This window comes from Larimichthys crocea, chromosome I (genome assembly GCF_000972845.2).
Source record: "Larimichthys crocea isolate SSNF chromosome I, L_crocea_2.0, whole genome shotgun sequence".
Lineage (NCBI taxonomy): Eukaryota > Metazoa > Chordata > Actinopteri > Sciaenidae > Larimichthys > Larimichthys crocea.
The window spans coordinates 23,861,658-23,886,721 of record NC_040011.1 but is presented as its reverse complement, the minus strand read 5'-3'; the positions used below and the strand labels follow the sequence as shown (position 1 = coordinate 23,886,721).

Sequence of the window (25,064 nt, the reverse complement as noted above, 5' to 3'; positions counted from 1 at the left end):
TTCCTGCCTGATGAGCTATCCTGTTTCTCCATTGTTCTCCGGGCAGCATTTCCTAGCCAGCTGGTCATCCTGTCATCCAGTGTCCTTACTCCACTGGCCCTCTGTTGCCCCTTTCACTTCTACAGTCACTTTTATGTTTCATTTTATTTTACAGGAGATAGTTTGGATGCCTCCAGACAAGAATGCTTTTCTTTCTCACTTGTGTAACATCATCCAGGAAACTTCTGTGTCAATCATGACAATCGCCATGACAAGAACCAACTGACAAATAATCATACTAAGAAAGAACATTTTGATCATAAGCTGCCTAAATAATGGATTTTAAAACATATTTTGTTGATGGAATTTCATTGAAGACATTAGAGAAGATCTCTTCACTTATCAAAACAAATTTATATCCATTCAGTTTCAGTCTGTTAGGAGGAGACACTGTTTAAATGCCTGATTAATGCATTTTCTAAGAACATCATAACCTCATGCTCACTGTATTCATTGATGAGCTGTGGAGGAAGAATTATGGAAATGACTGGGCTCCTACGCACAAGACACAAACATAAAACCAGTCTCTGATTCTTCTTGTGTCAAGCAAATACCAAAAAAGTATCAGTTCCCCCAGCTGTTGCAAGTTTTTATGTTTCTATGTCTCTGTGCACCTGTGTACACCTGATGTGGACCTGTCTACCGAGCAGGGCATGTGATTCTTTTCACAAATTTGCTTTTGGGCTTACTTCACGTTAAAGACAGAATGATGTTTCTTCCAGAGAGATTAAAGAGAGCCGGAGTGGTTGGAAGCTACTGCCGACCTTTCCAGCTTGTCCTCATGAAAGCACAGCTGTCAGCATTACTTGGAGCAATGTGACTTGCCTATGCATACAAACATACAGCATGTACACAGAGCTCTCTCTAGGTGACAGTGCTGACGCTGGTATTAAAATAAAGTTCAGTACACTCTACTGGATTCCAAGTGTGACTTATGTGTATGTCTTAACTAATGTGTATGATTTCAAAGCACATTCCAAGTGACAGTTCCTGTCACTTTAAGTTACATTTTTCACCACTAAACACTGAGTATTTCATAAAGCTAAGAGTGGAACAATGATAGCCCAGAAGTATGGTTGTCAAGCTTTGAATAAGGAACCTAGAAACATGCCTCAGCAAAAGACATGAAAGTAACCATCTATGTGTAAATACCATAGACAGTAGAAGAGGAATGGATGTTGTATCTGTGACGTCACCCAGATGCTTCTGAAGAACCGCTTTGAAGTGCAAAATGTGCTGGTTCTGGTCGTCGTCACCTCCACTACCGGCTAAATTGGTGGATGGACCTGAGGTGGGCTGAATTCACCCTCAGTACAGTTGTCATGAATGGGAAATTTTTGTACCAGGCTGTAAACATGTTTATTTCTGCTGTGAAATTGAACATTTTAACATGGGGGCTTATGAAGAGACTGACTGACTTCTGGAGCCTTTTTGGCACTTCCATATTGGCTTCACTTCACAGCCACAGAGGTTGCTGCTTGGTAAATACACTGAATTGCAAGTGGTAAAGAGCACAGCTCAAGGCTAGGAAGAGGAGGGGGGCATTTAACTTTCTATACAAACACAAAATCAGTAATCAGAGAGCTGGAGATAAAGGGATTTGCTGAGAACTGCCCATGTCAAATACAACAGAGTCAATAACACTTATTTGTATTTAATTGTATTGTAGATTCATCGTAATTCAGTGAAAAACATGACTGTGGGAGTCAATTTGATAAAATCACTTCACTCACACACACACACACACACTCACACACACAACACAATGCAGTTGTTACAAGAAGGCCAAAACACTCAACACAACTGAAAATGAATGAAAGAAAGGCTCCGTGCACTCAAGTCTAATGCAAGTATTAAATAATAGAGCCTTTCAGGCACTAAACCTTCATCTAGGCACCTATGATGATAAAATGCAGTTCTGAAATGCAGTTCCCAAGGTCCAAATACCTCACAGGTAAAACTGTCAGAACAAAGCAGGCTAAATCACTTTTGGACCTGTCTGCAGAGACCTGCTTTCTCCTTCAAAACTGTCCAGTAGAGCTTGGTTTTATAGTCCCATGTGGCCACCATCAGCCCGCTGCCAGACTTTCATCTCTGCATGATGCTAACACATCAGAAGCTATCCGTGACATTTAGTTGTAAAGTGAGTGAAATAAAACATTTAAACACTTGGACACATTGACAAATAAGTAGAGGTAGACATATGCCACAGTTTGCCTTTTTAATGAGTGAATGTATTAAATATTAATCCAATGAAAAAAATGATATAGAACTAGACATTTTTTCAGGCCACATACAAGTTTGGATCACCAACCTCCAACATCCACCCTCAGTTTTTATGGTCCAATTTTCCCTTTGCTTCCTGCCTGCACACAGACACACTGCGAGAGAGCCAAATTGGTTCAGCAAACTTGGCTGTCTTTTATAATTTGTATCATAAACCACACACTGGGTCGAGCTTTGGTAGGCTTGCTTCTCTGTTTTTGGTCGTCACTGACGGACATATGGGGGATGAAGGCCAGTTTATAGTAAATATCAAAGGCTTCAATAAAGATCAAGGCCACAAGCTTAAAGCTCTTAAACAACATTTACTGCTTAGAAAAAGGTATTTTTTTACAAGCAAAATTTTTTACAAATATAGCATAACCCAGCCTAGACAGTTGTGTTCCATAAGAGGGAGTGTTACTGTAGAACTTTACACTCTAAAGCATGGTCTCCTGTCTGTGAGAGCCCTGCTCAACACACAAGACAGGCAGGAGTGAGACGGAAAGGCAGGAATGTAAGCTTTCATGTCATTGAGTTTGTGTTTCCTCTCAATTTGTGGAGAGGGGTGGAGAAAGGAATCGCTTCCTCTCTCATCTGAACCCAGAAAGTCATTGTACACCGTAGAAACGGCTTTCTCCATGAGCTGAAGAACCACCAACTAAAACAAAGATGTCGTCATTACAATTTTAATTTCTGTGAATGCTCCACCACAAAATAAAACACTGTGGGCAACTAAGGACTATTTCTGTTTTTGGTCAATTGTTTTCTTAAAATAAATGACTAAACCCTAATTTACACTAATTAACACTGGAGACATTGGAACCAGCAAGTATTTAGTTTTACTGGATACATTGGTTCAGCACAAACTGACGTACTGCAACGAAGTAAAAGAAAAGGTTTGTAAAGTTTGGTCACAGGGGTGTCTCTCTCTTGTATAAGGCTGCACTGGTGGGACCCTCAAACTGAAGTTTGATGGCCTGTTTCAGATTAAGTTGTGGGTCTGTGGTTGTCATAACACCCTCTGGCAAGGCACTACAAGGTGGGTCTGGGCTAAAATTGTAGCAAGCAGGTGACAAAATGTTCTTCTGGGGTAGAGAATCCCAAGCTTCCCCTTGAAGTGGGCTCTGTAACCTGTAAGGGTAGCCCAGAGGAGGACTGTCTCTGTTTTTAGCACCTACTGCAGGACTGTCTTGGCCTGGCATGATCCCAAGAGAAGCCATGACAGAGTGCCATTTCCCACCAGCGTAAGTAGTCCTGTCAGCTTTTATCAAGTTTGAGTTTTGTTTGTTCAGTTTGTCGTGATATTCAAGTCCAGACGACAAGCCTTTCGGAGGCAGTTCGCAGTTGTGCACCATGGCAGTGACTGTGCAAACAGTGGGAGGAGAGCTGCCTTTGGGATGCCTCTGGCTACTTCCATGGAGGCTGCCCATGCCTGAGCTCCCTGGTGGGGGGAGAGTGGAGGGACGGCTACGACTGCGAGGCAGTGAGTGCTGTTGGATCTGCTGAATGAAGCTGAGGCTGTCAGCTGGCACCGTCTGCACCGTCGCCAGCGAGTGGCAGGTAGATGAGGTTTGGGAGCTCTGCATTGAGTGGAATCGTTCTGCAGTGGAGCCAGGAGAAGATACTGAAGAGGAAGAGGTCATGGCTGTGCCTTCACCTCCATTACTCTCTGAGATGCCTGAGAAGAGCATCTTGGTGGGTTTCACAGGGGAGAAGGTACCAGAGTTAGGCAACAGGCCTACATATGGCTTGGCTCCGTAGCTCTCCAAGAGCCTGACAATGTTAAAGTGACCGTGTTTCCCAGCCACTTTGACAGGAGTACGGCCATATTTATCCATGTGATCAGGATTTGCACCTCTTTCCAGAAGCATTGCAACAATATTAGCATGTCCCACCTGAGCCGCGATGCTCAGAGCTGTTGCACCCTGGTGGCAAGCAAGATCTATATTGACACCATTGGCTCCTAGGAGGTGGTGTCCTACTTCAGCATGTCCTGTCCAAGCCACTGAATGCACTGGTGGTCTTCCCTCTGTATCCTGTGCATTGGGGTTTGCCCCGTGCTTTAAAAGTAGGTCTACCATCTCTACAGATCCCTGCCAGGAGGCCACATGGAGCGCTGTGCGGCCCTCTGAGTCTCGGGACTCCATAGGCACCCCGCCTTTCTCTATGAGGAGAGTAGCCATTTCGAGGCCACCCTCAAGCACCAGGAGGTAGAGCAAGGGTCTTCCCTCTGCGTCCCGGACATCTGTATCGGCTCCTCGCCTCATGAGCAGTTCTGCAACCTCAGCATGGCCCTCAAGGAGGGCAGCACTCAAGGAAGAATGTCCATCGTACGCCCTGTGGTCAATGGGAGATCGTCTGTCCAACAACAGCCTGACAGAGCTCCAGTGACCTTCCTGTGCTGCCAGAATAAGAGGCGTACGTCCTTCAATGTCCATCTCTCCGACACGTGCCATGCTACCTCGCTCCGTCAAAGCAGCACACACAGCTCGATGGCCTTCACAGGCAGCAGCGTGCAGTGGAGTCCAACCAAGGTCATCCTTGTGGTTCTCGTCCAGGCCTCGGTCCAGCAGGGCACGGACAACCTCAATGCTGCCTCTTGCTGCCGCCAGGCAGAGTGCCGTCCTTCCTTCACAATCGATGGCGTCTACAGCTGCTCCCCAGAAAAGCAGCCGTGACACTGTCCTCATGTGGCCCATCGCTGCAGCTGCCAGCAGGGGAGTGACAGCAGCCGCAGCAGAGACATTGCCGTCAGGACCGGCAGTCTCATCTACATCAGCACCAGCTTCTAATAAAAGCTCAACTACGTCATCATGGCCCTCGTACGCTGCAAGAAGCAATGGTGTCATTCCGTCATGGTCTCTGTGTCCTGGATCTGCTCCACGCTCCAGTAACAGACTTGCTACCTCACCATAACCTTTGACTCCAGCTGCTGTAGGGACACAGAGGGCAGCGACTGACAGAGCAGTGCGCCCATCTCCATCAGCTAAGTCAACTTTTGCATTGTGGTCCAGCAGTATTTCCACAGCTTCTTGATGTCCCATATAGGCAGCAGCAATAAGTGGCGTACGGCCCTTACTGTCAGCTTTATCAACCTGTGCCCCATAGTCCAACAGCGTCAGGACGATTTCATCATGACCCCCCCACGCAGCAGCTCTAAGAGCAGTCCGTCCCTCACCGTCACATCCATCCACATCTGCTCCTGCATCTAGCAGAATCCGGACAGCCTCACTGTGTCCTCCCCAGGCTGCAGAGCGCAGTGCGGTCCAGCCTTCATTGTCAACATGCTCCATCATCTGCACTGCAGTTTCTGGTTCCTGGTTCTTGGCCCATTCCAGGAGCACAGTCAACACTTTGACGTGACCCTGCCGGGAAGCCAAAGTCAGCGGTGTTTGACCCTGATGATCACTCTCCAGGGGATCAGATCCGCGTGTCAGGAGAAGTTCGGCTACATTTGCAGAACCCTCGTGGGCTACGCTTGCAAGCAAGGTCTGTCCATCTGTAGATGGCTGGTTTACGGACACCCCACTCTCTAGCAGCTTCTTTACAGACATCTCCTTTTCAAATGCCTGTCTTAAATTAGCTTCCTCTTCACCTATACAATGCACACCCACACTTGGGTCTGCATCTGAGAAAAAGGATGCAGAGACGAGCCCGCTCTTCGTTAACAGCTGAAGAACTTCTTGACTGACCAGAACAGGAGGCTGGTTTAAGGATGTGCTGAGGGCACTACTGTCACTAGGAGTAAAAGCAGGCACACCTATCCACAGCATCCACAGTGCCAATAGTGAGGGGTTATTCTTATGGTGACCTGAGCAAACTAAATGTGTGGCTAGCTGGCAAGTGTCTTCAATGTCCAGGTGGGGTCCCTGCAAAGTCAGAGCCATGGCAAGCATGCTGTGACCTTCTGTTCTGCTACAGAGGTACTTCTGTGTGCAATACTTAACATCCATCAGCCACTCAGCAAAGCTGGCATGAAAAAGTAGTTTGGTGCTTCCAGGGCCATCGATCAGGAGAGGAGAGAGTGTTCGGAGCTTGTTCTGGAAGTCCTGGAGGCTGAGCATGTTGTCGTGTGTCCAGGCTGCTGTGAACAGTTGCTGGGGTGTGAGTGGGCTTGGGGCAGCCAAGAGGACATTGAGGAGAGGCCTGACATAGACAAACAGCCCCCTGGGAAACAGTCTTTGGCACAACCACAGGTAGAGGCCGTTGAGGGTCCCAGGGATGTCCCGGATCTCCCGGAGACCCACCAGTGCACCTGCCACACCATCCAGCACACGCTCAAGGAAGAGCAAGCAGCCGCCGCTCTTGATGTGCAGCAGATTCAGCATGTCAGCCGTGTCAGGGGTGAGCTGACGCCGAAGTGCTGCTTCTTCATCCAGCCGGCAGAGGATGTACTGCTGCACATCACGGACTGGCGGGGGCTTCCGTAGATCATCCAGACAGAGCTTACGGAAACCTACGACACAGAAAGAAATAGATTACGTTTTTTAACCCTGTTATAGTTTTTTTTTTTGGTCTGGCATAGACTTTATCAGTCCTATGTAATGTAATTGTGATTCTCTGTGACTCCCACTTTATATCACCACCTGGTACTCAGACAACTTGTTAGATGGCCTAAAGAATTCTTAAATTACAGAGATCTACTAATGTAGATGTAGATGTAATATTAAAGACTCTTTGCAGACATACAGTATATCTTTCCCCCTTGGAGTGTATTAGAGTGTTCAGACTTTAGTTCAAGAACTGAGAGGAGATCCATACTGAACTGTAAAATTTGGTCACCCACTGCTATAAAACAACACCTCCCTCCTTCATTTATAATTTGTTAGTAATATGAACCTGGAGTGTAAAACCAAAGCACTCAACCTAACAGAAGCTTTGAACAATGGTTACAGTCAAAGATCCTATAGTTACATAACATCTTGGAAGCTAATCCCTATCTTACTAATGCTATTATTCTTTTGATTCACATCCACTAACTGGCAGTTACTCAGTCACAGGATACATGTAGGTGTTTTGATTATTTAAATAATGATTTTGTCATGATGCACCACAACAAAGGATCAAAATGAAGGAAATTCAAACAAAATGCAGACATCATGATTAGGGGGATGAGAAAATAATCTGTTATTGATCCCAAGAGGAGAAATTTGGCTGCATTTAGACTCTGGTACTAGACTTAGAATCTGGTACTGTGGCGAAAATGCACGTTTTTATATTCATTTGAGTGGGGGTAGTGCATTTTGGCTGTAGCGGTGTGGCCCACAGGGGTGTCAGGGCTGCCAAAAAAAAAACTCAGTGACCTGCAGGGGAGGAGTTAAGCTAGATCCAAAAATGTTGCCTGATGTCACAGTCAGCCTGAAATGTCTCAGAAACTGAGACCATGCAGGTGGATTCATGGACTAAACTCTGACACTTTACCTGTTTGTGTGTTCTGACTTTGAGAGAGAGAGAGAGAGAGAGCTTTTGTTGAGAGACAGAGACAGTCAATGAGAATGAGCGAGCACAGCCTTTATAAAGTTATTTCCTGATTGTTTCACAGCGGTTACATTCAACACAAATAGACACACCCCCTGCAGAAATTCCCCCGTGGCGCATGGTCCTGTCTGAATGCGGCCTGAGTAATTTAAAAAAACTAGAAGAGAGTGTATAAAATAAGAATAGAATAAAATAGAAATCATTCAAGAGCACAAACAAAATACATAATTGCAGGTATAATAGCAGTACACATACCCACAACTTCTGTTGTACTTGTACTCTCAAGTGCCATAGTGGGGTGTTAACAGTACATATAACAGTACTGTCAGCTTTATGATGGACAACCAGTGGCTCTATTTAAAATCAACATCAACACCAGAAATAAAACAAGCACTTTTCAAATCAAAAACTATTTCCACATCCACTGAGTGCCTTGCAGTAATTTAGAAAATAATTGTTTACTGTATATTAATCAAAAGTCATTAAAAATGAAATGTTTTTAAAATGTAATCACATAATGACATTTTAAATTAGCTGAAGCAAATAAATAACTCACTTTGACAGTGATTACACCACAAACACGCCTGAGGTAGTTCATGTAACTGTCTGGTCCCACACAGACGCCTATTTACAGCATAATAATATTTTACAGCGCACTGCCCATTAGTTATTCTTTCTCCATACCTGAGAACATCTTGCAGACGGCCTTGTTGTGGCGGCGGACGGAGCAGACCAGCAGCAGCCAGCTGGGCAGCAGGTGTTGATTAGCAGCCAGGAGCTCTGCAATGGATCTGCACTTCCCACGTCCTTCACCTGCTCCATATCCCACGTCCAGGGAGTCCACCACCACCATCAGAGTCTGGGCAGGAGGAGGAAGGTCCAACAGGGGTCCCAACACTGCTCTGAGGGCACACGAGAAGGAGAAACACACACAAATAAATTTAAGATGTAAAAAAAAAAAATGGAGGAGTCATGGGCAGATGAGGGAGCTGAAAGCGAGTAACGGAGTGAGAATTTTCTTTTATACCGACTGCAGAGTAATTGCATGACAAATAAACACAGCGGGTCAAGCTGTTTTGCATACACAAAATTAAATCCATGCCTGACGTGAGGCAATTTCCACTTTGAGGATGGAAATGTGTTGTTGAGTTTTTGCTTTTGTTTTCAATTTAGAAACAATCTTGCCGTGCCCCTCAGGCTTTTCCACTGCCAGTTCAAACAGGACTGGGTTGAAAGCTAATATATGGCTGTACTGTGATCCCTATTATCTTTGTTCTGAGTGTGTACAGCTGCAAGAACACTTTCCACTCATTCCTATTTGTGGGATGTCTCTTGTATGGAGTGTTTTGTCACACTGATTGTTATTTGGGGGGGTTTAGCTGTGCGCTCTCCCTTGTGCCTCTCGATGCATGGAGAGCTGTTTCCTCTTCAACTCTGCTGGACCGTTATCCAGCAGTCTCTCCGCTTCTCGCAGCAGTAGGTTTGTGTGTTGTCCAGTTTCATTACCATATGGTGAACGTCAGGCAACAGTAACCGTGCTCATATAATGCACTGTGACGCACTGGCAAGGCGTGGACTGGTTATTGATTTCTTATGAAGTGGGTGTGTGTTGTGTGTGTGTGTGTGTGTGTCCACAGCTGTGGATCATATCCTGCTTTGCCCTTATCCTACTCATGATAGCCTTAGAGAAGAAGGCTGTGTGAAGTATAGATTCAGATTCAATGAGCTCTCTGAGCTGTGCTACTTAACTGTGCACAACTCAGAGAGCTGATTCTGGTCTCAGTTTAGTGTCACACAAGGTGAGACGAAGGTGGTGCACTGCGTGACTGCGAGCGAGGGGTGAACCCCGTAGTGGCTTAGAAGGCTGCACCTATACTCATAAAATACAATATGTAAATAACATTTGCACATGTGAAGCAGTCATTGAGGGATTAAAGGGCTGGCCCCTCTTTGCTACAGTCCAGCCAAAGGCTATAAAACCTTAGATAAGGTAAATGCACTGTACTTATATAGCACCTTTCTAGTCTTTCGAGCCCTCAAAGTGCTTTTTCATTACATATCTCATTCACACATCATGCAGGTGCCAACTGCTCATCAGTTTTAGGAGCTAACCATTCATACGCATTTACACACCGATGGCGCAGCCTTTGGGAGTAATGATTGGGAACATGCTTCATGTTTTCAGAAACATGAATGAATGTCTCTCTACTCCTGTCAAAATACTGGATCTTGTACTGTGATTAGGCAAAAACCTAAATCACAGTGTAACTGTCTTTAAAGAGCACAGTCAGCACCCACACCCTGCTGTGATCTGACCGTGACTCAGGTGATTGGAACTTTTGAAATTCCCTGCTCCACCCTCATCACGCTCTGACACACACACGCACACACACACACATACAGACAGACAGACGTGGGTTGATGTGTGTACACAGGTTATAAACACACACGCACAATCATATCTACGCATACTAGTACATGCCTTTTTTTTTTAAGTCCTTCCACTGTATCCGTCCGTCCACTGTATTCAGTTTATATTTCTTCTCGCATACACTCCTATAAAACCCTGACCATAAAAATCATGACCATAAAAGCAGAGATATTAATGTTATCATGTCATGACGCAACTTTAAGTGTTTCACACACGTTTAATCATAAAGTAGAATACATTATATGACCAAAACCAAACAAAAACAGCTTGTACATAATTCATCAGATCAACAGCAACTAATGTCCTGGAAAAGGCCTTGAACGCAGCATGGGAGCACAGATAAAGGATTCTTGGACCCCAGGCTCTTATTCCTGAATCAAGACTTAAGACCTAAGGCAAGTTTATCTGAGGAAAATGAAATCCTGCAGTCAAGATGACGTTCAGAGCTGCTGGAGCATGAAAACTTCATAATGAAAGTGCAAGTTGTATGAGGGAAGCCGGGGTTCTCGAGAAAGAAGTTGATGCTGCCAGATGGCCACTCTGCGGCCCCGGTAAAAATATGCCTGAGCCGAAGACAAAAACAACTCTGACACCTATAATAATAGTAACTGTATAGTAATCCTAGTTATTATGGAAACCCATGTTCACCCTGTCCAACATAACCCAGCAGTGTCACACCTGTGTTTAATCTGGGTTAGGAGTGGGTTGTAAAGCCGCTGGATTATGGAGCATGGAGTGAATGCTGACCACGTTTTTTAGCATCGTCAGCCATAAAGCTAAGACAATTTAGAATGTTGCTGGTCTGACAGTCAGCCTGCCACTGGGTTCAGATTTTCATCATGATCCCAAGAGGATGAATCTTTATGACCCTGGTGATCATCTGACATTTCCTCTAGTGCCACCATGAGATCAGTCTATAACTTAGTTAGTGTTAGTTTAAGAACAAATACATGCAAAAAAAATTCCCACTAACTCCTTTTTATAACTCCCGGTTAGTGCTAATTAGCAAACATTGGCATGCGAACGTGCTCAACTAGGATAGTGAAAATACACATTATACCGGTTTCACATTTAACAGGTTAGTATTAGTAGTTAGTCGGCAACATCTGTGGCCAATGTGGAAGTGCCAAAAACTGCAGTTCTTCAAACGTCCACTTGAGGCTGGCTCCAGAAGTGAGTCAGTCTCCATAAGTCCCCATGTTCAAATGTCCAACCTCACAGCAGAAATAAACATGTTTACAGCCTGGTACAAAAAACAGTTTTGGTCTCTATAGCTAATTTCCACATCCATGACAACTGTACTGAAGGTGATTTTTTTATAGAGAATTTACCTGTTCAAATGATATTAAGGCTTAAAGTTATGAATAATTAAAAGTGTGGTGGCTTTGTTGACAGGTGGGTGCTGTTAAAGGCGGCTTATTTGAGCAACCAGGCTTCATTCAGCTCTACTGATCAAAGCACCACTTTGCCTGAGGTTCTTAGTCTTGTTTGTTTTTGTTTTGTTTTTTTAAAAGTTGGTTTCCAGTACTAGGTCAGACAAGGACATGGACAGCATGGACTGTGAAACGAGGGACTTAATAATTATTGATCTAGCCCAGACATGTCTGATATTCTTTTTTTTCTAAATATGCAAAACATAAACAGCATATATTATCCTAAAAGTCAACAACATGTGTGTTGAATACCAGGTCTAGGTATGGTTGATTCTATTTGTACACAACAACACAGGGTCTCGCTTTGCAGGTGACAAACAGTGATTAACCTGTGGCAGCAGTGTGGTATGAATGGGTCACCCAGAGGCTGAACTCAAGTCAATTATCCTGCAGCAAACACAGGGTGTGTGTTTGTGTGTGTGCTGTTATTAGTGTTAATGTCTATGTTTAAGAGTGACCAGAAGGTCCAGTCACCTTCAGTCAAGACAGGTTTCAAGAAAACCCTGAAAAACCTTTAATCTTTAAAAACTAAATCTGCCACAAAACAAATCAACAGTGTGTGGTTATGTTGTATATTTGTCAGTGGTGCGTATTAGTATCAAATCAAATCAGTACAGCAGAATATGCTGCTAACTGGAAGAAAACAGCACCAGAAGTGTATTTATAAAACACTCAGAAGAGGTCATGCAACCTGTGAAACAGAGCCACTGGGCTGGATAATACAGGGGCTTGGAAACTGAAACAGAAGTGTTAAATTAGCATAAATAACAGCAGCAGGTTCAATAGCTGAACGCGCCAAGGTTAACAACAAAATATCAGTCTGAAAATTAACATACGCATTGGGAGCAACATCATAGGAATTAGTCATCCATAATGATCAGACTGATAAATGATGAATCCAATCTGCCTCATTGAGCTTCCATGAGATTGTTACTGTGGGTGTCCTGTCCTGAAACATGTACATGACCTGTTCCTGCCTTAAACAGCCCATTGATTAATACACTACTTTAACTAGTATAATTTAGAATGAAGTGCTGAGTCATGTCTTGGTAGCTCAGGTTGTACCCCAGGAAGCTATTCAGCAGAGGTCATAAGACACCCACATCCTGAAATATACACTGTGAATATAGCAAATTATAAAACACTTGCTGTGTTTATGAGGCTGCCGCTAAAGCAAAGTAACAGCCTTGACTTATGCCACTGAACACATCCGGTAATAAAAGGAGACAGATTAAACAGCTGTTCTGACCATCACAGCTATGTCAGGGTTACAACAAGCTTATCATACCTCTGTGCTCTTTAGTCATCTGATTACAGCGACACACCCTTACTGGGCACACTTTCAGTTCTGTCGAGGAGGAAGTGTAATGAAACTTTTATTGCTGCTTATGGTTTCCCTCTCTGTGAGGTCAACACAGTCCTGACCGACCTGTGACCCTGAGATTTGATTGGACTTGTAGAACGTGTGTCGCCTTGCTACTGAGTGGAATTCAAGAACAAATGACAGATTTGCTCTTTATATGTAGTCATGTACGACCTGAGTGTAAAACTTCAGTCAACCATGAAGATATCAAAACATCATAATCGAAATTTACTCCAACAGTTCGAAAAGTGGACCAACATGATATAAAACAAATATACTGCTGATCGTGTCAAGCAACCCATTTGCACATTTGCATAAGCATCACATATAGATGAAAGGTCATAGTAGTAACCATGGTAGCGTATGTAGGATGTGGATGTGATAATTTGTCAGAAACTGGAAAGTGTTGAAAAAGCAGTGTGTCGTCGATGTGTCTTCATCAACTATCATCTTGGTAAGATTTAATTTAAATTTAGTCGTGTTTTTAGCGGATATTTTTATCCAAACCGACTTACAAAAAGGGAAACAATCAAGGTACAGTGTGACAAGGACATGTTAGTGCAGCAATAAGTACTGTATTAGTTGTAGAGGGGGATAGGAGAGGAGGTGACGAGAAAAGTTTGGATTGTCCTGAGTGTACGGTTGGCAGAGCCAGGCGTCGTTCATTGGAGGAGGCAACATGTCTGTATGAGGAATTTCAAGTAGGTGCAGAACCAGAGACTGCTTTGTAGTCAGCATTAGTCATCTGAATTTAATGTGGGCTGCTACAGGTAGCCAGTGGAGCTCCATGAGCCCTTTTGGGGACTGAAGACCAGGCGTGCTGCTGCGATCTTCTGAAGAGGTTTCACTGTGCAGGCTGGGAGTTACAGTAATTTAGTCACAAAGTGACCGCAGCCTGTACCTGCAGTTGGGTAGCATGGGTAGCAGGTTAGAAACACACCATTTTGTTTCTACCTGTTCAGCATTATTCATTATTAACTTCTGCTATAATAATGATTGGTGTTCTCAGAGGAGATAAAGTGGTAAGAAGCTGTCAATAGTTTGCACTTCACTAATAAAGGCACTGATAGATCATTTTCCTGGGCCAAGCAAGTAAAACTAGTGCTGTGAAACCAACCTAAGACAAACAACACATCTAGCTGTCTCTGATTTGAATTCACAGAAAGAGGCCCACTTTGGGAACTTTAAATCTGACTGTTGAAGGCTTCAGGCAGAGGGAGCAGCACCAGATAAGAGTTCAGCAAAAAGTTAATGGTTTGCTGACTACAGCCGGCTACCAGCTGGTTTGAAGCATACGTCCCTGTGTACCGCGTGGCCCTCTGGCTGCCAATTCGAGCCCCATGTTTCATCGGCTTGTTGAACGGCTGTTCTCACATGACAATGTTTCGCCCTCAGGCACTTTCTCTCACAAGAGCTACAAACACAAACAGTGGCTGGTTGCGAGCCAGTCTGATGGGAATGTGGAATCCAGCTCGGTACTTCACACCAGAGGTAAGCAAACACGGGAGGAGTGTAAAAGGACTCAGACTCATCGCTGAGTCAACAACGCCGGGAGAGAGTGAAAAAGTCCCGGAGAGGATGGTGACCTCGCCGACTGGTGCCGAGATGGTCACCGGGGTACTGGAGGCATTTTTCACCTCTTTGTTCTTTTTTTTTTTTTCTTCTCCCCCTCCTCTCTGAAAGGATGTTGTGTCGTAAATAACACTGTAGCATTCATTCACACTGGAGGCTCATTGTGTGTGCAGTGAATGGGCCGCAAGACGAGGAAGAATAGAAGCTGCCGTCTTTTTCCTGTGGCCTCTGTTCGCTGCAGCGATGGGCGATGTGCTTTTCACATTCGCAGGCTCTTTTTGTCTGTTGATGGTCGAAATACCTGTTGAGAATCTGCTCTATTTTCCCCACAACACGAGCACCTGCCGCTGTGTTTCACATTCAAACGCTCCATTTTCCAGCTTTTAAATGGCTGTTTCATTACAGTGTCACCATAAATCATCCAAGTCAGAATGAAATACATATCAAGGCTCATGCATGGTGCGTAGTGTTGAGCATTAACTGGATTGATTGTTGTTGTTATACAGCATTCCTATTCAGGCCTGATAGAGACATACAGAGATCGTCAAGAGATGATTAGTCTCATTGACTCAGCCCTGATTGGAACTGTAGCAATAAGCTACAAGTCAAATTCATGTCCTCATTTAAAATCATCAAGCAAGCTTTTATGTTGCAGAACACAAACTGGGTCATTAATGTGTCTCTGATCTCGAATCAAAGCTTGCCTGGCTGGTAAGAGTCCAAGTTCATCTCGTCTCAAACGACTACAAATGTGTTTGGTCGCCACAGTCAGACGTTGGAGCTGATCAAAACAACGCGAAAAGGATCTTGTTGCACAGGTTTTTCGCCTCGTTGTCTCAGTTCTGACTAAATCTGATAAACCGCCCATTTGCCTGCTGACACATGTTGGATGTGACTGTGTTCAGCCGCTGCCGCTTTCATCGGCTGATATCGGCATTTACAGTACACAATACCGCACATGCATTCTGCTGTGAGGGGCTGGGAGCGAATCACGCTCTGGAACATGCACGCACATGCAAAGCGCCTGGATGAGTTTCATGCTCGTTACCTTTCGTTAACTTTCGTCTCCCTCACATTTGGAACTCTTGAAATTCAAAGTGCAGATGAGGAGTGAGAACAAAATGAAAAACGTGATACAAACCTCTTGAAGGTGTCATCAGGGTTTCTTTGACAGCTGAGAGGCTCCAGAGTGGGGGATACAGACGGGCTGTTGAGGATCTCTTTGTACCCAGGAGAGAGAAGAGGTGAGGCCATCAGCTGTTCCACGAGGCCCAGGACAAACCTCCACACCACCGTACTCCTCTGGTCCTCCCTCTGGCAAAAGTGGTAGGCTAGGCAGCGCGGTGCCAGCCCGATCGCCAGGCCTGCCTTCGAAGTGGGCCACACCACCTCAGTGCACAGGGCAGTTTTTCCGGCACCAGGGCCCCCAGTCACCAGCACCCCTGGCGGCTGTCCCGGCACGGAGCGGGTGTCCAGGCAGCGGCGCAGCTTGTCCAGGGCCCATTCCCGACAGTAGAAACGCCGGCCCTGGAGCAAGCTGGAGCTGCTGCCAAATCCGCTGCTGCTCATTTGTTCCTGGGGGTGTGACATCCAGGGGACAACTCGCTGCTCTGAACTCCACGGCCCATGCTCCTCCAGCGATTTTTCTTTTTTACTTTCAGGTTGAGCTGCAGCAGATGACACCTCTGGGAAATACCTGGTTACTTCCTCACACTGTCAGTTCCTGAAAGCGTTGCATTAGGTGATTAATATCAGCAGCTGTCCTTCCCTTTCAGGTTTTCAGATGTAAGGCTCGCAGAACGTCAGCCAGAGGTTCACCTCTTCATTTTCTTTACTCGGGTTTGTCGCGTTTGTCTTGGTTCGAGGCGCCAGAGCAAACAGGAGGATCCATGGTCACCGCCGGTCATCACGTCCTCTCTTGGATAGCCGAGCTGTTTGAGTCAGAAATCAGAAATCAGAAACAGGAATGAGTCAAGAGAGAAATTGACAGGATGTTTTTCACAGATATAATGCCACAATATCTCACCCCTCCCCTGACTGAGTCCTCCTCCGTCTTCCAATTACAGCTGCAATCTTCCCTCCTCTCAGTTCCTGTCCTGCTTCTCTTCAGATTTCAAGCATCGATACCAAACTGAAGCTTTAGCATGAAATTCCCTTTTCCTTTCTCACGCCCTCAGCTCTTTACAACCCTCTGTTCATACCTCACACCTCCCTCTCTCTGGTTCTCTCTCTCTCTCTCTGTCCCTCTCTCTGTCTCTCTCTCTCTCTCTCTGGTTTTTCTTGTTTTGCTTTTTTTGTCTCCTCCCTCTCTTGGTGTTACTCGGCATGTCAAGACATGCACAGGAGGGCCGGAGAGGAGGAGAGGAGAGGGAGGACTCATGTGGCTATGAGCGACAGGTGGGAGGGGATACCTGAGGTCAAGGTTCAGTCACGGGGTAATGCAACACCTCAAGCTTTAGTTTGAAGTGATTTATCCCCGTAAAGCCATATTATGTCAGTTTGGTTCCATGACAATGAATCACTGCATCACCCTCCAACAGCCCCTTCATGTTTGGTCTAGACCTGAAGTAATTAGTCACTGAATTAACTGAAACACTTTGGGAAACTGATTAATAATGTAATAATTTAATCAAGAAAAATACATTATGCAGTTCCAGCTATTTGAGTTTTGGTCAGAAAAAAACAAGTAAATTAAAAATGTCAAGAACATTTTTTACCATTTCTGTTTGTTCTAAATGTTTCTAAATCACTTGGTTTAATTTAATTCCATCATCACCAGTGGTAGCCTATGAATAATTCATCAATAATAATTTGTTGCACATTAACTGTTTTTGTTGTTTATTTTATGTGTATGTCTATTTGATTTAAATGTGCTTCTATTAAAATTTAATGAGAAGAAATGACATGAAATCATTGTTTTTTTCTATCTATTGACCTTTTTCACAGCAGCCATTTTGACATGAAACAGTAGGTATATCACCAATGACACTAATTTAGGTTCAGTTCCATTCAGGTTAAACAGTCAGGGTGCTGCTGTGCGGCTCACTGGAGAGTCTCTGCTGCACTAAATGGAACTGAACCTTAATTAGTATCATTGGACACACCTGTGTTGACCTACTATTTTATGTCAAAATGGCCGCTGTGAAAAAGATCTATTGTCCTTCTTACTAATAGAAAAACTGTTGTCACTCTCAACACTGAGCCACATTCATCTCACTATGCCTTTGTGTGAAAAGAGAAATAATGCTCTGCAACTGATGTCGAAGTGTATCAGAGTTGCATTTACTCTGTTCATTCAAAAAAAAAAGTCGCTGACTGTGGCCTGCTGAACATCCCTCGCCTCACTTCCCCCTTGCAACAGTGAAGGAGAAACTACCGCAGAAGCAGAAGTTTACACAGTTTAGTGTTTAGTACAGTACTCTGTCAAACTGACTAATGTGTGAATTAATGAATTTTCCTTTCTTGCTGAAATTATTATAGCTGGATGTACACGCATAAAATACTTCAATTATGGATCATTTATGCCTCAGACTAGTTGATATCCCTGGCTGTCTCACATTTTATCTAATACAGAGTGTCTTGTTAAAACAGTGGTTACATCAGATTATAAGGGTCAAAATAAACCTATAAAATTCAGTTCAGAAAATACTGCCATGTCACGATATCTGCCAAGAAATCTCCCCAAGTCTAACACACTGGAGATTTGAAAATGAAAAGGCCATAGGAGGACCTAAAAAGGAATTCAGGCGAGGAATGTCAAAGGCTTGTGTGACAAAGTTAACGCGCTGATGAGAGTGCATGAGGGTGCACACCCCCCGCACTCAAGTCAATGACTAATCAAACATTAGCCACAGCGAGCTGAATCTGTCAGATTGTAATTTAATTCTTGAAGGGATGGAGCAGTATAACCCTCATGATAGCCTGGCGCAGTATGATCGGAGAGCTAACACACAGCTGAATTTTTTTAGAAGCTTATTCATTTTCACATGTGCATCATTTAGCCTAGCATTATATTAGCCTCCTGGATAACACGTTATACGCAGTCAGCTGACAAGCGCCAAATACTGAAAATGACCGGGAAAATGAAGTAATGTGTTGTCTCAGCAGGATGCTGAAAACAGTAATGAGGAGAGCTGACAGCAAGCAGTGAAGTTGTCTACATTCTTGTCATTACTTTACAGTATTTGCAAAGCCCTTTAAAACCAGCCTATAAAGACGCTGGTGCAGCAGCTAAAGCCAGCAGCAGCAGTGTCTGTACAATGCTTCACTGACATGCAGCCTATACAGAAGTCAAATCGGGTCGAGTTTAATTTATATAGTGCAGAGCACAGCGGCTTCCTGCAGTTTACAGGCACAAAAGAAAGTCAGAAAATGTTTAGATGGTCTGTCTACATGCAACAGGGCGGTAATCAGTTTTACCCCAGACCCAGATCCAAATTTGGAGGCATTAATATTTCACTGTGCTTGTTCAAATTTCAGCAATGGAAATAACTTTTAGCTGTCTTTTTCAGTTTCTACTGAAATCTGATTTCAGATATTAGTTTGATTCTCTCCATGTAATGATCTACTTTCATTCTGCCGCCCATGCTGTTCAGACAGCACACTCCCTGTCTGACCCACATTTTATCATCAAGCACATTCCCACTGTAAAAGGCCAATAAAGACACGGTAACACCTGGCCCGAGACATGTAGATGGAGAATTAAGGTTTCCCTAAATCCCAGCTGTCATCCCAGGAAAACCGGTTTGTCATTTACATTACATCATCTTACTAGAGACAGCAGACTGTAACCTGATTACTTGAGTGCATGTAAACCTACTGAATGACGTTGCTAAGCAACCGGCTAAGACATTGCACAGGAGTACTGGGAGGATAAACTGTTCATCAGAAAGTAGTAACGCCACTTAACTCGCTCTAAAACCACAGACTGTCGGTTTTACATTGTTTTGTGTACATCTAAACGACAGCATTTGTCTGTACACTAAGAATGAAGCTGGAGCCAGACGCTAGTTAGCTTAGCTTAGCATAAAGACTTAAAAAAAAAAAATGGGGGAAATAGCCCAAAGTAACAAAGACCACCTACCGGCACATCTAAAGCTCACTAATGAAGTGTAAAACCAAAGTGTAAAAATGACAACTTACCGCTGTGCAAGCGGTTATGTGCCAGACTATTTCTTGGCTAGGACCACTAACTTCCTGGAGTCTCGGCCGGTTGCCGGTCAACTGGTCCAAGCCAAGCTGTGTCGAAGGGGCTCCATATGCAAAAGAAAGACGTTTGATATTTTGAGGAAACTTTCAGATTTAACTTTTATGTTCTTTATAAAGTAAATGTTGATTGCTCAGGGTAATGACTATAGAGTGTTATCATGTTTAGACAGATTCCCAACAATTTTATTATATAATATTACTATTTATTGGGATTTCAATGTTAACCATCCTCTACCCTGATGCCACCTTCATTTGTTTGTGGGACTGAATTAAAAAACTTTGCGCATCTTTACAATAGCTCTTCCCTGTTTTCAAATTCAATCCAGAATTGTGACAAATTATCTGACCTCTCTGCTTCTTTCTTTTCTCTTACAGTATTTCCAAAGTGGCGCTGATCGTTTCTTCATGGAGCTCGGCTTATATTTCTAGAGTTAGAGAAGCTGCTCCTGTGCCTGTTCGTTCAGCATAAACTTAAAGTCCAGATGCACTTAGCATACCTTAGCATGAAGACTGGCAGGTCTGGTAAATAACTACCCGGCTTTGTCTGAAGTTCAAACAAACACCTACCAAACACACTGCATCACATTTGATCCTTCCATTAAAACACATCTCCATGGCAAGCTTCAAGTTTTGGTTTTTTACAACGACTAAAAAAACTAAACTTTCACGGAGCTCACAGCCTTGCTAAAAAGGGAGCTAATGTTTAGCTTACATTAGCTACCGTTAGCTATAGTTCGCAGCAGTTTATTGACGTTACATAAGTCACGTGGGTGACCGTACCTGAAACACAAAGTTGCGTTCACCTGAACACAAGACAGTGCAAGCATCAAAATGATTTAAAATTTTAGTTTATGGTAGAAAAGTTACACAGCATCACTTTAATTGTTAGCCTAAAGCACAAGACTCCCCGTAAAAAAAACCAAAATGTCATGTCGTTACGTTTTCGAAATGTTGAAACGACTTCTTATATACTATGTGTATGTACAGTCAGGTCCATAAATATTGGGACATCGACACAATTCTAATCTTTTTGGCTCTATACACCACCACAATAGATTTGAAATAAAATGAACAAGATGTGCTTTAACTGCAGACTTTCAGCTTTCATTTGAGGGTATTTACATCCAAATCAGGTGAACAGTGTAGGAATTACAACAGTTTGTATATGAGCCTCCCACTTTTTAAGGGACCAAAAATAATGGGACAAATTAACAATCATAAATTAAACTTTTACTTTTTAATACTTGGTTGCAAATCCTTTGCAGTCAATTACAGCCTGAAGTCTGGAACGCATAGACATCACCAGATGCTGGGTTTCATCCCTGGTGATGCTCTGCCAGGCCTCTACTGCACCTGTCTTCAGTTCCTGCTTGTTCTTGGGGCATTTTCCCTTCAGTTTTGTCTTTAGCAAGTGAAATGCATGTGGATTCAGGTCAGATGATTGACTTGGCCATTGCATAGCATTCCACTTCTTTGCCTCAAAAAACTCTTTGGTTGCTTTTGCAGTATGCTTCGGGTCATTGTCCATCTGCACTGTGAAGTGCCGTCCAATGAGTTCTGAAGCATTTGGCTGAATATGAGCAGATACTATCGCCTGAAACACTCCAGAATTCATCCTGCTGCTTTTGTCAGCAGTCACATCATCAATAAATACAAGAGAACCAGTTCCATTGGCAGCCATACATGCCCACGCCATGACACTACCACCACCATGCTTCACTGATGAAGTGGTATGCTTTGGATCATGAGTAGCCTTTCCTTCTCCATACTCTTCTCTTCTCATTACTCTAGTACAAGTTGATCTTTGTCTCATCTGTCCATAGGATGTTGTTCCAGAATTGTGAAGGCTTTTTTAGATATTGTTTGGCAAACTCTTATCTGGCCTTCCTGTTTTTGAGGCTCACCAATGGTTTACATCTTGTGGAGAACCCTCTGTATTCACTATGGTGAAGTCTTCTCTTGATTGTTGGCTTTAACACACATACACCTACCTACTGGAGAGTGTTCTTGATCTGGCCAAAAGTTGTGAAGGGTGTTTTCTTCATCAGGGAAGAATTCTTCGGTCATCCACCACAGTTGATTTCCGTGGTCTTCCCGGTCTTTTGGTGTTGCTGAACTCACCGGTGCGTTCTCTTTTTTTAAGAATGTTCCAAACAGTTGATTTGGCTACACCTTATGTTTTTGCTATCTCTCTGATGGGTTTGTTTGGATTTTTCAGCCTAATGATGGCTTGCTTCACTGATAGTGACAGCTCTTTAGATCTCATATTGAGAGTTGACAGCAACAGGTTCCAAATGCAAGTAGCACACTTGAAATGAACTCTAGACCTTTTATCTGCTCCTTGTAAATGGGATAATGAGAGAATAACACACACCTGGCCATGAAACAGCTGAGCAGCCTATTGTCCCATTACTGTTGGTCCCTTAAAAAGTGGGAGGCTCATATACAAACTGTTGTAATCCCTACACTCTTCACCTGATTTGGATGTAAATACCCTCAAATGAAAGCTGAAAGTCTGCAGTTAAAGCACATCTTGTTCATTTTATTTCAAATCTATTGGGGTGGTGTATAGAGCCAAAAAGATTAGAATTGTGTCGATGTCCCAATATTTATGGACCTGACTGTACATACACATAGTATATAAGAAGTCGTTTCAACATTTTGAAAACGTAATGACATGACATTTTGGGTTTTTTTACGGGGAGGCTAACAATTAAAGTGATGCTGTGTAATATGAAATGTGTTTGTAGAGTGGAATGTTTATATTGTATTTAAGGTTGTTATTTATTAATGCGATAAACTGGGTGTCTTTAAAATAGAGCAGCTGTCTATTATTTGTTTCTTTGTTTCTTTCTTTCCCTCCAAATGTTGGACTAATGTCTGTGGAAACATTGCAGCCAATCAGCGGTTCACTGTGCTCTCAGTGATCCTGCAGGCTGCCTGTCAGTCCTCCACCTGTCAGTCCTCCACCTGTCAGTTGCAGCTGTGTGATGTTATTCCGTCCAGCCGGCGGTAATAAAGCGTAATCTACGTGCTCGTGTGTGTTTGACCTCGTTCATCAGGAGCAGTCGACGCCATTGTAAACACACACACACACACACACACACACACAAAGCGCTGAGCGAACACTTTGTCACTTTTGTTTCCCCACAATCCTCCAAAGTCACAAAATAACGAGGATTTTCACAAAATACAGACTGAGTTTGAAATCCAACAAACACGGTCTTACCTGACACAAACGCTCTGCATCTCGCTGCTCTGCCTCCTTTCACTCTCCTTACCGACGAACCCGCCGCACTTTACCGGATACAATCACGTGCATCCACTCCCACAGTCCTCCATACCATCACATTAAAAGGTGGATGTATTGTTTTGTCTCTCATACAGATGTTGTGTTCCTGTCAAACAGCCGACATTTCCTCGCACTCCGCCTCTCGGAGGCTCTGCTCTTTCTGCTTCCTTGCTCACTCTCAAATGCTCGAGAGGAGAGAGAAAGAAAAAAAAAATTAATGGACTGTGTTGCAAGGACATCCTCTGTGGGGCTGGATTCACACACATATGTCAGACTGGAGCCCACTTAGTTTTAGTCTAAGAGTATGGAAGTCAATTTCTGCCAGATAAAAAAAAAAAGATGAAGATGAAAAAAAAAACGTCATGGTGAACCAAAAATAACATTATACAAAGATTCAAAGGTGATGACTTCAGAAGTGAAGTCTTATTTTGATTTAACAGGTAAAACTTTAACGTTTTTATTCCTTTATTTATTGTCAGTGAGTGTCAAAGTGTCAGAACTCTAACTTTTTCAGGCTACAAAGAGCCACATTTATAAAGAGGTGGAGTCATGTAATGAGTCTGAAGAGAGTTCTGAAATTCATGCCCTCCCTGCCTTACCACGCTTGTTTCAGCATAAAGAATGAATGGAGCCTGAGTGATGTCGCCTGTAGGCTTTCAAAGCTCCGCTTTGAAGCTGACGCTGGTTGCCACCATGTTGGATGTCCTGCTTCTTCTGCCTCCTGGTTAATCTAAATATCGGCAAAGACGTGGATCACTGGAAGATCTGAGGTGGGCCGAATGACGCCTGGGTGTGAACAGGTGAGTTCTATAAAAATTCACCCTCAGTACAGTTGTCATTTGGACATTTTAACATGGGGACTGACTCATTCTGCAGCCTGTCTCAAATAGTATCTAAAAATGTGATTTACAATGTGTAATTTATTCATCTAATTTTTAATGGCAGAAATTTGCCTCCATAATTCAGAGTTAAACAAGTGAATCCCTCAAAAATCCTGCTGATTTTAAAGTCACAATCCATGATCCAAAATATAAACAAAAAGATCGGTTTACATCTGCATTGCATTTGCATTCTAGCAGTGAAATTTGTATTTGAATTTTTCATCAGTCCAAAGTCATAAAAATGCAGTCAATGCTAGTTAAAAAATACGGCCTCACTCTTTTGAAGGTTAGGACATGAAATCACTGACCATGAAAAGGAAAGTGTGGCTCAGGTTGTGATTTGCATTTCTTCAGACTAGTTTCATCTTGTGAAGGTCGAAATGTTCCACAAATTTTCCTTGAGTTCTTCCTCCAGCGATTGCAGCAGATTTCACGGCTGACTTGGAGACATGATGAAACCGCAGACTGTCCCAGGATCTCAGCTGAACTCACAGGGAAATGACAGATGACCTTTTAACCCTGTTTGCCAATTCTCCACATTCTAACATCCTCTCACAGACTGACTCACCACAAATGTCTTCTCTTAAACAAAGACTCTCATATGTCACTGTAAAGGCTTTGTTATTAAAAATATATTTTACATGCTCAACGTTACATAAAGAGAGACAAGACAAAGAAGAAACAACAACGTTGGCATTTTATTCATTTTCTACGGAAGCCCTAAAAGGCCATACATACATAAATTTTATTCCACCCTTTTTCCCGTGATAACGAGATAATTTCCTCCGTTTTCTCGTGATAACGAGATAATTTTCCTCCGTTTTCTCGTGATAACGAGATAATTAATTTGAGATCTTGAGAAAACAAAACTATAGTCTAGTGTATTGAATCAAGTGTGCCCGTATTACAGAATGTATGGCAAATGCATGTAGTCCATGATACGGAGCGGGCAAACCTATTACTCAGTATTAAGCATATTTACTGTATCATTTTGGAGCAATTCATCCTCAAAGTTCATTATTTTGAATTGAAAAAGGCATTATGTACAATATTTACTCTACTGTAAAATCCCTTTGATCTATAATTTCTGACAAAGGTTGAT

At 43.3% G+C, this 25,064-nt stretch overlaps 1 protein-coding gene across 5 annotated transcripts; it reads right to left on the bottom strand.

Moving 5' to 3' along the window:
- Nucleotides 1–1,527: 1,527 nt before the first annotated feature.
- Nucleotides 1,528–23,831, bottom strand: ankrd50l (ankyrin repeat domain 50-like). Of its 5 annotated transcripts, none has more exons than XM_019263922.2 (5): nt 23,681–23,831; nt 23,019–23,266; nt 15,723–16,512; nt 8,467–8,684; nt 1,528–6,760 (listed from the first exon to the last, which is right to left on the bottom strand). In XM_019263922.2, the coding sequence occupies exons 3-5, from the start codon at nt 16,169–16,171 to the stop codon at nt 3,216–3,218; spliced, it is 4,212 nt and encodes a 1,403-aa protein (XP_019119467.1). In that variant the 5' UTR covers nt 16,172–16,512; nt 23,019–23,266; nt 23,681–23,831; the 3' UTR covers nt 1,528–3,215. The 5 variants fall into 5 exon arrangements, with proteins under 5 accessions (XP_019119467.1, XP_027138301.1, XP_019119466.1 ...); XM_027282500.1 differs by lacking the exons at nt 23,019–23,266; nt 23,681–23,831 and adding exons at nt 19,724–19,833; nt 20,163–20,388; XM_019263921.2 differs by lacking the exon at nt 23,681–23,831 and having other exon boundaries at nt 23,019–23,551.
- Between the last annotated feature and the right edge of the window lie 1,233 nt (nt 23,832–25,064).